The sequence below is a fragment of the Aythya ferina genome (assembly GCF_964211825.1).
Source record: "Aythya ferina genome assembly, chromosome: 2".
In the NCBI taxonomy this organism is placed as follows: Eukaryota; Metazoa; Chordata; class Aves; order Anseriformes; family Anatidae; genus Aythya; species Aythya ferina.
In genome coordinates, this window is record NC_140297.1 from 137,390,087 (window position 1) to 137,406,471 (window position 16,385).

The 16,385-nt window shown below is 41.2% G+C and overlaps 1 protein-coding gene across 2 annotated transcripts; it reads right to left on the reverse strand.

Annotated features, from left to right (window-relative positions):
• Nucleotides 1-612: 612 nt before the first annotated feature.
• MTERF3 (mitochondrial transcription termination factor 3) lies at nt 613-16,378 on the reverse strand. Of its 2 annotated transcripts, XM_084510444.1 has the most exons (8): nt 16,252-16,378; nt 15,590-15,938; nt 13,294-13,446; nt 12,120-12,309; nt 6,266-6,413; nt 4,932-5,003; nt 2,147-2,308; nt 613-868 (listed from the first exon to the last, which is right to left on the reverse strand). In XM_084510444.1, exons 2-8 carry the CDS (start codon nt 15,915-15,917, stop codon nt 674-676), a joined length of 1,248 nt encoding a protein of 415 aa, XP_084366570.1. In that variant the 5' UTR covers nt 15,918-15,938; nt 16,252-16,378; the 3' UTR covers nt 613-673. The 2 variants fall into 2 exon arrangements, with proteins under 2 accessions (XP_084366570.1, XP_084366569.1); XM_084510443.1 differs by lacking the exon at nt 16,252-16,378 and having other exon boundaries at nt 15,590-16,071.
• Nucleotides 16,379-16,385: the final 7 nt, after the last annotated feature.

Sequence of the window (16,385 nt, forward strand, 5' to 3'; positions counted from 1 at the left end):
GAGTAAAACTGCTTCTGGCTCTCAACAGTGCTTAAGCAAAAGTGACTTAAAACTAGACGTGTCCCTGAAATCTAGAAGGCTAGGAGCTTTTCTTCTTATAATTTGCCTAGATTCAATTTGCTGATTTTCTCTTACGTTTCAAGCCTAATTTCACTGTACAGCTTTTAGGATACTAACTTCAGCAGCCAGCTTTACAAGGAAACACCTGGGTAACCTGTTGAAAAGCGCCTTCTTTTATATGGGCTTCACATGTCATACTGTACTTCTCTTTACTGTTTAAAAGAACAAATAACATTACTAGCTCTTAAGATGACTGGGGAAAAAATAAAGTGATTAACCATTTTTTCCATCTCCCAAGCTTCTGAAATTATTGAAAGAAAAGAAAAATCACCTTGATTTACTTTTGTTAGCATGCTCAGTATGAATTTTAATTCATACTGAATTAAAAGTTAGCAATTAATTACAAGGATCACATCAAGAAAAATGAACATATACTTACCTAATCCTTTTAATTCACCACAAAGTTACCATATGCTTTTACATCCTACAAGTGTTTCATAAATAATGATGACTTAAACAAATAATTAAAAAAGTTTGAGACCATAAAAGGGAGCATTTTTAAAAAATGTTTATTTTACAACTTTATTCTATTCCTTTCTACATGTGTTAATAATTAAATTGTTTTTAAGAATTTTTCAAAGTCCTGTATAGACGCTTTGGCAATCTCTGTACAAAACACCTCGTCCGGCAAGGATACTAGCTGGTCCAGAGAGATGTAGCTGGGTTTTGCTGGGTCATACTGGGCTCTTCCCAAAAATGTAAGAAACTTGTGTCTCTCTTTGATTCGTAATAGCTTTGCGTTGAAAACCTAAAAAGAAAAAAAAAAAAAAAAAAAAGGAGAATGCTTTAGGTAGTCTAAATTTCAGATTTTGATCAATCTAAAAAACAAAAAGCATTTTTTAGACAAACTGGGGATCTAGCAAGAAAATACTTTACATCTTTTTTCCCCTCATTTATGTCAACCATCAGGTAGGTTGTATTTAAATACAAAAATGACAGGCTCAGCTGCCCTAGTCATGTCATGAAACTCACCAGTTTTGAAGATGACAAGGAAGAACAGAGAAAGGAAAGACTGACCACACCAACAACATAGAGTGGAAGAAACTAACCACTTACTCTTCCGAAGAGAGACCATAAATAATGAGGTGAAGCACCACAAAGCCATGATAAGACAACTGAGAAGGAAGTGAACAGGACTTGTGATCATTTACAGGTAAAGGAGGACAAACGTGAGACACAGACTGGAGTTACAGAAAGCACTGGTGCTAAGATACGTTAGATACCAAGATAAGCAGCCAAAATGAGGAGTCATAGTTCCCCATACAAGTTTGGCTTTTTAGCCAGTTTAATTAGAATCGGTTAGCATTAGCTTTAGGAGGAGCGTTGTTGCAGTTTGGAAGTAGCAATTTATACTTTTTTTTCCTTGTAAGAAGTTAGAGCGACTGCCTGTCAGCGCTTGATGAAGTGAGAAATACTTTGAACTTTCAGTTTGTGAGGAAATAACTTTAATGAGAAGATGGAACAAAAATCATCAAAAATTTCATTTATTTTCACTGTTTATTGCTGCAGCAGAAGAAAGGTCAATCCGACCACATAAAGGATAAAAACTTCTTTGCCTTTAAACTATATTTTCAGATCTTGGGATGTACAAAATTTAATTTTTAATTCGGCAAACATGAAATAAATGGTTATATGTTTATCCTGTTTACTGAGCAGATCCTCTGCACAATCTGTCTTCTTTTCATGTCTCTACACAGAAGATTTCAGGACAAGGAATCCCTAAGCTGCTATTAATTCTCTTTTATGAATCCAAAAGAGACAAGCATGATTATTTCTGTCAAAAACTTAAAATTGACCAGACGCGGGGCTGGGAGGGCACATACACAAGGGAGAGAAGAAAGGCACTTTTACACTTGAATACTCAATGGTTGCTGACTTGTTAATAAAAGTCTTCCCAATTAAAGTAAAAGCCACACGTAAATTGAAGAATTGTGTGTCCTGCATACAGCAGGCCTCCACTTTCACCAACCTAGTGAAACAGTGATGCACACAACACCTACAACATATCCCCGGATTAACAGCTCACCTGAGGAAAGCGAGTAAGCATGTGGTGGGGAATGCCCATGATGTTGTGCAGGTAGTCAAACGTCTGTCGGAGTCTCTTTCTACTTGCAGTTAAAATCTTGGGGGTTTTATACGCTATCTGTTGAATTTCGTTACGTTGAAAACCAAACTCAATCTGACAAACCTGAAAGAGAGTAGAATTTGATTTTCCAAAGTCAGCTACAGCAAACAGCTTATTTTAACATGCCACTGAAATAAACTCATGCAAAATTCTTCTACCCTTTGTCACATGGCAATATGAACGCAAGCCATATCATCATCTTCCAGTTCTCTGAAGTCAGAGAGTTTAAACCGTTTATCGTCCTGCATTAAAGTGTAATTTGCTTATGAAGTATTCCTAAAGTTAAGACAGCTTCTGTGAGTGCTATCTATTTTTCAGTTTGTCCAAGATATGAACAAAAACGCTTGTGTCTCAGTACACATGGCAGTTGCGAGCACAAAAACTCTCCCCTGAGAATCCTTCCTAAGTTGAACCTGAAAGAGTTGCATAGAATATGCAGTGTATTCAGTTTATTTTACAGTTGGTTCATGTCTAAAGTAAGATGTCTTTTTCAAAGACTGCCTTGACTGCAATTATGGTTTCCCAAAAGGAAAAACAAAACAGATTTTTTCAATAAAATCATGAGAACTCCTCCTGACACGCAGGATGGCAAGCAGTTCACTGAGTTGTTGAGAAAGGAATTCAGCATAGAAGAGTGTCTGGTAATTCAACCATTTCTTCTATCCTCCAGTGACATTTACAAGGAGCTTGTTTTCCGTCATGAATTGGGTGGGCTTGCCAGGCAACACAGCCAGACTTTCAAATCCAGCTCAGGTACTTCTTCACAGCTGGCACAAAGATGGTGCTTTTTTGTGTCCAGTTTGATGTGCCAAGCCCGCTCTCTTCCAGGACTGCCTGGCAAAAGCAGAGGGAAGGGCACGGAACTGGGTTTTGAAGATACTGTAGGATTTCCAGGCCTTTACAGGCAATTGTTTCTAGAGATGACTTTAATCAGGTCTTTCGACTCCTGATTCTTCCTTAACTGCTTTATAATATTTGTGTACCACAAGGAACACTAACCGACTACGATGGCATTCAAATATGTAGAGATGTATTTGCACTGTTGTGATGCCTTCCACAGATCTGAGTTAGCAGGGGGCAGCTTACTGCAGTAAGAAATATGACTGCAAGTAAGACTTCTTGTTAGCTCACCAGAGCCATACAGCCGACCCCACTGCAGTTAACTGTGGCAAGTCCCTTTGCCTTTTCTGTTCTACTATGTGAAACATTTTCCTCGACATAAATAGTGAACTCAGGTGTAATTTGCTTTGATTGCACTCAGATAATATATTTAACACTCAGTAGCTATACCACGTATGCTAATATCCTTACTGTGCAAGTCCTAGCAATGATCAACACACCCTACATGATTCCCACAACAGATGGTGATAATGCAAACTTTCCAGCTTTACCCTCTCAGTGAATCTCTAATTGTGCTTGAAGAGACCTTTGGAGGATGGAATATTCTATCCTTGAGCTTGCTTAGTCCGTGATTGGTATCTTTTGACAGCCAACATGAGCTGCAGCCTTTATTTCCAATTAGCAGCCCGCTCAGTGAGGGGTAGCACCAAATCATTCCTGAAGCGGTGGTACAGGGTTATGCTTTGAGAATGCTGCTTGCTCACGACCAGCTTAAATCACACAGGTCTGACTTCAGATTCTGAGTCAGAAACATCCAGCTTCCTGAAAAAACAGAGCTTCTAATTATCAGTAGATTCAGATATCAAGGACTTGAAATTCTTTCTCCTCTCTTCATAACATACGTTAAAAATAAGGATGCTACACTTTGTATTTCCTTGCAGATAGGCAAGATAGTCAGATAGAACTGCGAGTCTCAAAAAACACATTCATCATAATATACTGAATCCCCAGCCTGTGGAAACAATGTTCATTAAAAAGAAAGCAGTATTAATTGGAACAGGCTGTTACTTTCCAGTCTCCTCCCTTACCACACACACACATTTCAGATTGCAAGATTCCCAGTGCTTAATGGTTTCAGAGCAGTGAGTCTGTGTGAAAATTATATATTTTAATTCATAGTTATGCATTATAGGATAATGGGACTTCTCAAATTGTTAGACTACATCATGCTGTTTGGCCTAGCTGGCTTTACAGCACAATAATTAAACCAATACACAGTTACATTTTCAAAGGGGAAAGGAGTCCCTGTGGGTTTGAAGTTATTTACCCAACAGTTGTTAATAACGACCATCTGCTATCAGACAATAGGTGTCAAATGCACATTTTGGCAGACTAGCTACCTGCCAAGAGGAAAATAATCAAACGCACATTTCTTGCTCCTAAATCCTCATGAACAATTCGAGTTAGCAAAAAAACATAGTAATTAAGAAAAAAAAAAAAAAAAAGGAGAGAGCAAGCCCTATTTTTCACTCATTGTAAAAAAAAACGAGTAACAATTTGTGTCATCAGATACCAAAATCTGGCAGGAAGGGACCCAGATGAAGTTTGTAACCTACATCAGAATAGAAAACAGAACAAGACATTGTTTCACGTATGCTGTACACTGACTGGCAAACCGCAGAGGAAAAGAAGTGGTCTGACAAAATCCTCAGTTGTTTTCCATCTTCACTAAAATTATTTCATTAAATTCTTTCTGTACAGGATTCTTTTCCAGGGAATTTTATCTTCTGTCAACTCAAACTATGCAGGTACTCAGTATATTTTTAACTTCTACTAATAAACTTACCTGAAGATTCTCCTTTACAGGCTCTAATTTGCCAGTCAGTAGTCTTGGCAGACGAATTACCAGATCCTTCGTCTGCAATTAGGGAAAACACACACAAAGGAAAGATTACCATGAAAGCACAGTTGCAAATATATCTGTAAAAAAAAAAAAAAAAAAAAAAGGATTTTTTTTTTCCAATTGGAAGAGAGATGCATTTTCACTTGCATTTCATTTTCTCTCTAGCCCAAAGCTGAGTTTGCAGAAAACAGTTATGTATTAAAATGCAAATGTTACCCAAATGTCACGTTAATTTGGAGAACAAAAAATACCATAGCCTCTATAAAACAGATGGGGAGAAGGAGTAAAACCACTCCCCAGAAGTAGATATCATGCTGAAAAGCCCTCTCTTGGTGCTTGAGTTGTTTCTCCCCATCTCTTTAAAGAGAAGTAAACAAAACACTACCTGCTAGAGGCTATAAAAGGATTTTTCAACTGCAGTGCTTTATTTGTCTACTTTGGGATCTAGTAACACCATAACATTATGGCAACACAAGAAATTACTCCACATCCCCTGAGCCATGGGACTACTTGTAATCCACCCTGAGTACAAGGCAGTGACTAAACCCTTTTCCAGAGACATCTCTTACCTCAAGCCTGGAAAGGCCAAGAACAGGCACTGTGACAGCTATGACTCTTCAACTAATAGAAGCCAACAGAAGAACAAACGATCCCCCTTGAAAATTGACATTTATTGCAATCACCAGCTACTGCAGGAAACAACTCATATTGTCCACTCATTCTAAGATGCTTCAGCTGCTAGCTCCCCTGACTATCCCAAAGCGTGGTGCTAAATACCTGCTAAGCATGTCACAGTGTGGTAGCACTCTGAGAAACGAAGATTACTCTTGGTGAACTAGCACATGACTTGGCATTCAGTTTGATATTATATTTGCAGATTTGACTATTTAACACTGATGAGTGAAATGTTACAGTATCTCAAAGCAATGAAGAGAGCCAGTTAATCTGCTTCAAGTTAAAAAGTTGCTTGCACCGACAGATTCAGTCCTGTGAATTACTGCAAATAATAAAACTGGGTACAGGCATGCTTCTTTGTCAACATCCTGCAGCTGATCATCTTCAAGAACTGTACTTAAGCATATTTTGAATGTCAGATGTCCTATTACATCTACGGAAGGTTAAAATCATGTTATACCTTCCTGCAATCCTGTGTTATGCTGGTAACATCAGCAGGGCTCATGGATAACCTGCCAGCACTGCCATGTAAGCATTCATGTTCTGAGACTTTACAGATGTCATTGATAAGGTACCTAAAGACTTCAGAGTATAGTTTTTACCTTTTTTACACTGAGGCCAAGTTCAGTTTTGAAGAAACCCAGTCTGTTATCCAATCTTTCGACTGAAAACAACAGCAAATATGGAGCTCTTGAGACCATTTGAGCAATTTCTGCGTTACCAAATTTTTTTGATTTTAGGTAAGCCACTCTAGAAAGAGAACAAAAACAAAATAAAAGTCTAGTGATGAAAATTTTATTGCCTCCATTTATTCAGTACTCGCTTAAATTCCTCAGTGGTATCTTATAAACGGACAGATGTTCTAGCATTAACATGCAACTCTGCCAAAAATAATTAGGGGGAAATCTGCAGTTATCATAAAAGCAAAACACCATCCCTTCCAATTAATTAGAAGTAAAATAAACCTCAGAGCAGATTGTCAATACCGAAGACAGATTTTAATTCCTTCCAGCTGTACTTAAGCAGATAACTATGTTAACCTATACTTAACTACCAGCCTGTCTCCTAGATTGCAAACACATTAATAGATCATCATAGGGTATGGACAAGAAGATATACACAGCCTCTTGCTATTTTAATCAATTCCATTTCTACTGCTGAAAGAACAGAGTACTATACCTCATACATCCCTGTTTTGCCAATAGCACTGGAGGAGAAATATCGTACAACAATGCCATCTGTAGAGACATTGTCCAAAGAGACATTTCTAAATCAGCTGAAGTTACTTTGGTTACCATAGGTCCCTACTTTTCAGTCGCTGCTCCAAGGATTTAGTCACAAAACATCTGGTTGTCAGAAAGGTGAAGGGGCTGACTACAGTTTTTATGTTTAACAGATCTTTCTTTCTTTCCAACTCAAAACTTTTTCCAATTTCTATTGAATTCAGTGAAAGTGAAATCCTACTTCAAGTACTACTTACAACAGATTATTGCCATAGCTCCCAGGGAAAAAAAAAAAAAAAAAAAGGAGGAAAAATACAGCATACAAAAGAGACATGATTAACCCATTTGCCACCATTTACAAAAAACACACTGCTATGTGAAGTGGTTCCCTTTGGTTACAGATGATCAGAAACAGAAGTACTTGTTATCAGATGAACTTTGAGCATACAAGAACTGATTTCATCTGACTAATTAAGATACTGCATGGACTGCAGAACATTCTGCAGAAGTAGATAGTCAGCAAAAGATGCTTGGTCTTATAGTGGGGGAAAAAGGCTGTGTGTTAAATTACATCTTGTTGAGAGAAAGAAGTAAAATACCTTCTAGTACCTTCTAGCCACTACAGCCTCCCTTTCTTTCCACAAACCCCGAAAAATGAAATAACCATAAGTGAAAAAATCTCTTCAGAGAAGATAAAAGAACAACGTCTAGAGAACCAATTTCTAACTGAGCAGGTATCCCAACACAGAAGGTAGTAGCCTAGTCTCCAGATAATGCTGATGGAACTGGCTACAGAAACCTGACAGACACAGACATTAGGAGGGGGAAGAAATACAGGATGCAGAAAGAAACAATTGTGCCTTCAAAATTTATCCCGTTATGTTTTTAATGAAGCTGTTTGGCTATGCTGTTCTTCTTCCATTCCATTTTTCAAGGACACAACTGCCAAGCATTCTAGAAAATGAGCTTAATGAGCAGATAAATAATAAAAAAATCTTCTGGTTGTCCTAATTCCCTTACTTTATCTCTGGAACCAGTCATTAAGATTCATACTTGAAGCACTTCTCTACGACCTGGAAAGGCAAGAAGTCTCAAAGAGGGACACCGAGATCATAATCAGCTGACTCTAGGCGATGGTATATCAGAGAAGAACAGTCATTCAGTCTGACCAGGGCTTGAGATAGCTCTGTGAGCATCGGCACCAAGGTCAGCCCTCGTTCTCCTACAGCAGTCAGCAGTTGTGTGTAGCATGTTAGCAGTTCTAAGTCATCATTAACAACACCGTAAAAACAAAGCATCTGGTGCAGCTGCAGTGCAGACACTGATTTGCAACTGTCAGAATTGTTATGAGTTATGGAATGTTTTGACTTTTGCAGTGTTTATCTGAAGTCAAATGCCAAATCTATTGAAATTTGTGTTTTGTTTCCTGGCAACACGGAATCCACAGCAATAAAACATTCCAGAGTGATGTAACCAATACCGTGTCCATCTGCAGCAAAGCGTTTATGCGAAGGTGATACTCAGCTTTCAAAGACAGCTATCTGAGCCACATTCACCCTCTGCAGCACGCTTACCTGAGAGATTACACTAAACCATTCATCAATGTCAAAGCGAGATAAACTTACTGAAAAATCAAGCTGTTGAATAAGAAGAAATTGGATTGTACTGTTCAGCCCTCATTTTGCTAACTAAATAGTGACACAGGACAGTCACTGAAAAACAAATCTGATTTCACAGGTGAGTTACAATGCTCATCAGAACAAAAACTACACTCTTCAGGAGAGTACAGGCAACTCAGACGATCTCAGCTCAGGACTACTGCTGAAAAATCAGCTACTTTCTTTCTGGATGCTGTTTCTGAAAGGCCACTTACTGAACAAAAGGATGGAATGGAGGAGAAAAGGAAAAGCCAGGTCTGTGTTAGACCTGAATCTGCTGGTATACCTGTTTCCAAAAAACTGTATTTTCAGATTTCTGTCTTGGACAGCTACTACATGCAAAATCTAAGCAGGCAGCCTTTCTTTTCTAGATTTTCTAAATACCAAGATATCTTGAGTTCATTACAAAGCATGTAAGCACACAAAAGAGTTGTTCTGCAAAAGAAGAACTGTAATTTTGTAATTACATGTAATTACAAAATTGTAATGTAATTTTGAGAATGTGTCCATTCTCCTGCATTTTTTCTATAGTCAACACACCTAATGAAAGTATGTATCAGAAGAATGAATTAATTCCATTTCACAATCTGTTATTTAAAAGGTACACAACAAACAAACACAGCTGAGTAAAGAAAGGTAGGATATCTGTAACTACAAGAGAAACCAGTAGAGTATACTCCTATAGTCTAGAGCTGGTACCTTGAGTATCTCCTATCTTAACGTGATCCCACCTGCCCGAACCTAGAAGGAAACAGTAAAGCAAAGGAATAAAGAGAAACCGTTTGTAGCCATAAACCAAAAAGGGAAAAGACTGGAACACAGTTACACGCTACCACATTGGCCCTGTAGCAGGAACATGTGCATGAAAACATACACTCCAAACCTATACTCAATTATTTCATATAAATGAAGAATTAAGGAGAACATTTTTGGGGGAAAAAATAGATTGTTACAATGCATTATTTTGAATATTTTAAACTCCTTTTGGAAGGAGTTTGTTTAAAAGTGAAGGATTTTCTGCCACAGATACAAACTTTATCTTTGAAGTTCTGCAAATAATCTTCCAAAGTTAACAGCCCCAAAATACTGAGAACAGGCTTCAGTTACAACTGTAAGAGACCAGCATCAGCACAGGTATCTCAGCCACTGCAGTACGAAGCCCAGCACCCTAATTCAAACCCGGTGCACAAACATTTGAAATCTTTGTAAAAGCAGCCAAGGTGCACACGCATGTGGCAAAACACAATGGTTGATTTTAGACACAAGAAGAACGAACTGCTGCCATCAGTAACATTTTGGACCCTGCCAGGCACACAGCTCCTCAATATTCTTGTTTTACCCACCATTATCCCTTCAACTCAGCTACAGATTTATAAAGCTACTTAAAACAAACAAACAAACAAAACAGTATTATCCCATTATATCTTTAGATATATGCTCAGACAAAGAATTGGTATTGAAATAATGGCCACTGAAGACGATGTTCCACTGTTGGCAGAGAACAAACAATACCACTAAACAGCTTGATTCAGACAACACTAAAACCAGTGAAATTAACAGTGAGACTTCAGTTTATGACTGACACAAATCACAACTTTCTAGACCAGGCTGCTGGAAAAAAAGGAGTATGTGCACACATCTATCTGATTTCCTCACTGCTTACTTTCAGTCAAATAGCTAGTATATTCAGAATGCAGCATGTTCTAAGTGTTCTCTAGAAAGTCAGACTGCATCAAGCACAGTCTGCAGTACACAGATTCTAAATCTAAGACATTGAAAAAGACTAGAGAGGACTAGGAGAGAGTGGTGCAGAAAACAAGAGATTGACAGTAAATGGAGAAAACGGCTTGTTTCTCTTACAGTTCCTGAATAAAGGCCCACAAACACAATGACTTTTCTTAAAAAAATAAACCATTCTACCTTTGGGGTTTTTGGTAAACACATACACACATGAAGAAGCTTTAAAAAAAACAAACAAACAAAAAAAACACATTAGCAACAAAAAACACCCCAACTCCAAAAAGCAGCTAACTACATAAGCCTTGGTCTAAGACATGAGATCTAAAGAGACTGGCATTTATCCTTATGCACATACAAGCTTGAATGACACCAAGGGACAGTCTAGTGCAATACAAGTGGGAACACACAAACAATGAAAATTGGTTCCTGGTAGTCTTGTGTTCAGTTTGGGCTGGACAACAGGAAAAAAAAAGGCACCAAAACACTGTGCTGCTACTAAAATTAAGCACAGAAAAGATTTGTTCTGCTTCTTTTACTGCAGAATCTACAAGGTAAAACCGTATAGAATATGGTTTTGAAGTATGATTGACAGAAGACAAAATCCATGCCCAGTCATCAGTATCTCCCCATCTGCAGATTACTACATGCGCAATCAACATCTGACAACAACAATACAAAAAAAGAGGTTTACATTGTTCTCCAACTTAATCGAAGCCTCAGGGAGCATAATTTTGGAATCTAATCTGACATTGGTAAAGCGAGCAGCCTAGGATGGCAAGCTGCTTCTTCTGCGGCAGAGACAGGAACAGACATTTTAGCCTGAACAGCCAGTGCTGGACAGGTAAGTAGGACACCAGAAACTGCTGCAGGGTGAGCACAGGCACATATGCACACGGACAGCATAAGAATTGCACCTGACAAGCAACAGCGATTGCCTCCATCTCCAGACACAGCAGACTCAAAGAACCTCTGCAGAAACCCTTTCTTTCTGTGCACCAGTAGAAGTTGCTGCCAGCCATGTCTTGGCCTCCCCCTCCTCCCTGCTCGTAACCCACGAATGTCAAGGTTCCTCATGGAAAGACTAAAAGAGGTGTATGCCTTGATACCCAGCAAAGGTTTGGTCAACTCAGGTATCTTACTCCCTGATCACAGCACTACTGAGCATTCCCACTATACCCTTACCCACAGCTGATGCTATCCAACCTCTCCTGACAGCTTATTGCCTAGTAGAGCAATCCTTGCTCTTCCAAATTCATACCTGTCTTGCTATTGCAAGCCAGTCCGCAACATGATTCACTTAACCAACAACTAAGCAACACGTAAGCAACAACTGCATGGAGAGAGGTGGCTGAGCAGCCCCACACCCATGAGTTAAGCCCATTCAAGTACTTGGCCTGATGCAGTCCCAAGCACATCCTTACAGAGGGATAAATCAAGGCACAAAATCTTAACATGTATTCAAGGGGCAGTCTCCTTGGTGAGTCAGTTTCAAGCAGCTACCAAAAGAGATGGTCTTATTCTGTTTCTCCTCCTTTCCAAGGTATGTTTCTCCTCATCCTTTGTATGGAAACAGCACACAGCCACACACCTCACAAATCTGACTGAAAACTTAATAAATTCTGGTAATGGTCAGTTTTCAGATGGATCAGGGGGTTGACTTGACTCACAACACCGCCACCACGTTAATGCTGACTGATGATAAAGGAACACGGAGCCAAGGGACTGAGTGAGGAAGTAAGCAGCCACAACGGGCGTTCAGACAAGCTTAAGACAACTCCAAAACTACATCTTCAAGGCCTGGGGCTTAACATCCTGTTGCTATGTAAAAGGCATACCTGGTTTCAAGAGCTTCCAGATCTTCACCAAGGATGTATGGATTTTTGGTCAGGAACAGTCCCAGCTGATTGTCTTCTACACCCACATCCTTAAGGAACAGGAGTATTTTTTTTATATCTTTCTCGAAGTCCAAGGTCAGTAAGAGCTGACCTGCCTTTTGACGTTTCTCCACTTGGGATAAGTCAACTCCTACAACAAATAAAACAAGATACTGTTTTAATTAAACACAGACCTCATTCCCTATAAATGTCTCAGAAACGCATGCTGATGTTTCTAGGACTATTCTTTTTTTCTTCATTTATTTAGCATACTTTGATTGCTTAACACAGTAAGGTCATGACACCTCCTATATGATGGAGGTATTCCAGATAAAACAAGCAGATTGGTTTCAGACTTTTGCTAAGATTATTTTCCGAAGGATGACATCTCCAAGGAATTCTGCACGTGAGGAATCAAACACACCAGTACGTGCCACACGCAGTGACCTACTCTTGTCGCACGGAAGCATCTGTGCAAGGAATTCCTAACTCCGCTATACCTGGGACAATTTCGCAGTGAGTGATTCACACACCAATTTCTTACTGCACAGTGCCAGATCTCCCCATCGCAAACATTTGTTTCACCAGCTTTCTGGTATTCCTTGTGCTTCTGGGAAGCGATGAAGAAGCCAGCAGCCTCGGACTCTGCTATCTTTCTTGCACAGTCCAAATGCTTTTCGATGAAAACTAAAGTTCTCTCCCACCCCCTCATTCTTTCCTCTTCAGTCTACTGTGCCCCACTTTTACAGTTCTGCATAGCAATCACTCTCCTTCCTTCCTGGAAGGGAGAGCTGCAGTATCTTTTGCAGCAAATTAAAAAATTGTTATCCAGCCTGAATTAAAAGACCAACCAACGTACACAAAGTGCTCCCTACCTCCAGAAGCTCTGGGAGATACGCTAAGGGACTAGAGCTAGGCAGCCTTGTCTCTAACTAACACAGCATTCAGTAAGCCATACCACCTTTTCTCTTTTTCCATTCACCCTGCATAACATTCTGCTGCCTGTAGCAATAGTCACTGCTCCTATAACTTGAAATTTTCAAATTTACAAAGCCACCACTAAGATCAAAGCCCAAATTACAGGAACTCCAAAGCTCCAGGCACAAAGAAACCACACAAACAAAATCACACATACCTAGCTGGACAAGCTTTGTTAGTGTTTCTGAGTGATCAACATAATCTCGGAGCGTGGAAGACTGAAGGGGAAGAAGTGGGTCCGCAAGGATCTGCACGGCTTCTTCCTCAGAAATCTCCTCCAAAGCAGATGAAGGTGGAACATCATCCCAGTCTAGGAAATAAACACAGAAGAGCAAAGTGCATTTTGTGAATGACAAAGCTGTTCCCTTCAAACCCTACGCAGATCTTTGAATCCATTTCAAAATGCAAGGACACTCTGCAAGAGATGAACAGCCAAACTATTGCTGTGTGAAAGCATATGAAAACAGGCTCTGCTCCCAGTTTTTGCTTCTGGAACACTGCCCTGCCACTGCCCATCAAGTCTTGCTCACATGGCCAAATCCAAGCTTAGCCCCTATGTAGCCTGCCTTTGGTCTCCCAGCTTGATCACTGCACACAACAGATCACATCACCTTCCTGAAAAGTCTTCTTTCATGCCTCCACAGATTTAATCTTGCCTGATTACATCCAAACCAAAAGCTAACACAAAGATTTTTCATAGCCCGAAAACCGCACCACCCGGCTCCTTCTCCAAATTCAATGCTTGAGCTGCAGTTGTTTCTGACCTTCAAGGCATTTCACAGCCAACTCCAACTGAGCCATCATGTCTTACCCGTTACGGGATGGCTGCTGACTGCCACCAGCTCTGACAGCCAAAGAAACAGAGCTCTGCCTACTCATTAAGGTTTCCAAGTAAGCATCATTATATTTGCTTCCACTTAACTGTGTTCAAAGTCACAGAAACTCTGTCTTTTTTTGAAAAAAAATCTCTAAACTCATTTATTTTTCCACTGACAGAAGCTCACAGCACACAGATCAAGACTGCTGTCTTGCAGGCTGACCACTAGCATTCACCTCAATGGTCAAGCTGATCACCCGTACTAATTATAAACTCCTCAGGATGGCAATTTTCTGTGTCCTGTTCCTTAGCACAACGACTTCCTAGAAACTAAGGTGACGCTCTTCTGTGTTGAAAACACAAAGCTACACCTGAACAAGAAGTTCCAAAACCAGCAGGAAGATTCTGATGTTCTAGGAAAAGTTGCATAGACTAGCTCAATTATTGCAGCTCTTACCACCTTTTTTTTCCTCAAAGCCTCATCAACAGAAGCACAGTGGAACACTTTTAGCAACATTAACAGCTTAAACAGTAATAACAGCTCTCTATGAATTTGTATGCATATGAAGCATTTCCCTTCAGAACCAAACCAAAACATACCAAGGTCCAGTCTGGTAGCACATTTTTGCTACCTTTTTTTGGTTAGACATGCATTTTTTGGCCGCTCCAAGTTCTTTGAATCTATTTTCCTATCAGGAAACAGGCCTCAAATGATTAAAAAAAATTATAAAACCAAACCAACGATGTCTCTCCCATTATGCACTGCCAAATAGGCAAATTGCTCCACGCACACCAGTAAGTCTGCCTGAGGATAAAAATCTGGCACGTAGATCAACTGTGTCGCAGGTGTGGACACATACAAGCTGGCTGACCTGTCAGCTCTGGTGCAGCACTGTTTCCAGAACCAGCTGCAAAAACACACAGGCCTCAGCTGCAGCTCTGAGCCACCCCAAAAATAAGCTCTGTAGGATCCAAGCTGGCTGGACTCAAAGCTGAATCTGAATATACAGGACTGCCTAATAACTCCAGATCAAGTTTCCTCAGCATACGGTTCCTAAAACCATTTTGCAGAGGGTGGAATACGTTATAATACGATATAAGTATCTGAGTAAGGATAAAAGAATGCCACTCAGAAAATGCTTACTGGAAGAAAGTGATGCTATTTTGTCAGGGCAACGACACCAAGGAGACCTCGCATCTATCTGCCTTCCCTCAGCAGAGGGTTTGAGGGAGCATTTCTCATCGTGACAGTTCTTAAGGAGGCTTCACCCTCTGCTGCCTCCTGTTGCCCATTCCTAATCATCCTGAAACACCCCTCAGGACGTGTGAGCTGCTTTGGGAGTGGCCTCCCTGACACCTGCTCGGCTACTACAAGTAGTTATGAGAAGTTCCTTAGTTGGCTGCTCCAGACTGAGGTTTCTACCCAGCATGCTGTATTTTATTTTACCTTAAAGGTATTCTTTATAGGCTAGCGCTATCACAGGAATTCTACGTTAGCTATGGGGCAAAAGCTAAGTGAAAGTCATGAAATTCAGATAAATATTTTAATTAAACTGGGCAAAAAAAGAGAGCCAAAGGCAACACAAGAAACATGACTTGAAGATTAATAAGAAAAGGTATCCTCAAGGCCTCTTACCTTCACACAGTATTTCTGTGTTCAGGTCAGGGATTGTTTCTGGTTTCACTTGTTCCTGTTTTACTGGTAACAAATTACTTTCCGGTGAAGACGAGGATCCATCCTGGGCACTGGCAGTCTGCGAACAGTTCTCTACGGCTACATATCTGTACGTCTGCCATCCCCACGGAAGAAAGCCGCGTCTAGAGGCCAGCAGAGCCAGCGGGGCAGCCCCTTGCCGTGCCTGCACCGCCTCGCTGGAGCTCCTCAGCCTCTGCGGGGCCGTTAAGCGGGCTCTTTGCAGCCAGCAGCAGCAGCAGCGGGCGGCCGGCCGGGCCCACAGCGCCATCCTCCACCTCAGCCGGGCATCCTGCGGGGAGAGAAGGGGCAGAAGGAGGAGGAGGAAGAGGAGGAGGAGGAGGAAGGCCTCAGCCGGCGGAGCGCTGGTTACCCCCTCACGGCGCCCGCCGCCCCCCGGGCAGCCATTTTAGAGCTCCGCACACCCCACGAACCCCCCCAGCGGAGGGCTGACCGCCTCCACAGCCACCGGGGAACGGCCACCGAGCCCGGCGGGGGGGCGAGCGCAACCGTTGGGGGGCGTTAACGGCCCTCAGGGACCGTTGGGAGCCGTTAACGGCCGCTGGGGACCGTTAACGGCCGCCGGGGCCGCGCCGCCGCCTCACCTGCCCCTCTCAGCGCCCTCCTCCCCACACGGCCCGCGTGCTGCCGGCGGAACCATCCCGGGGCAAGCAGAGGGGTGTCCGGGCGCGGAGGGGACATCCCATCGCCTGTAAGAGATAGGGGGAATCGCTCCGTT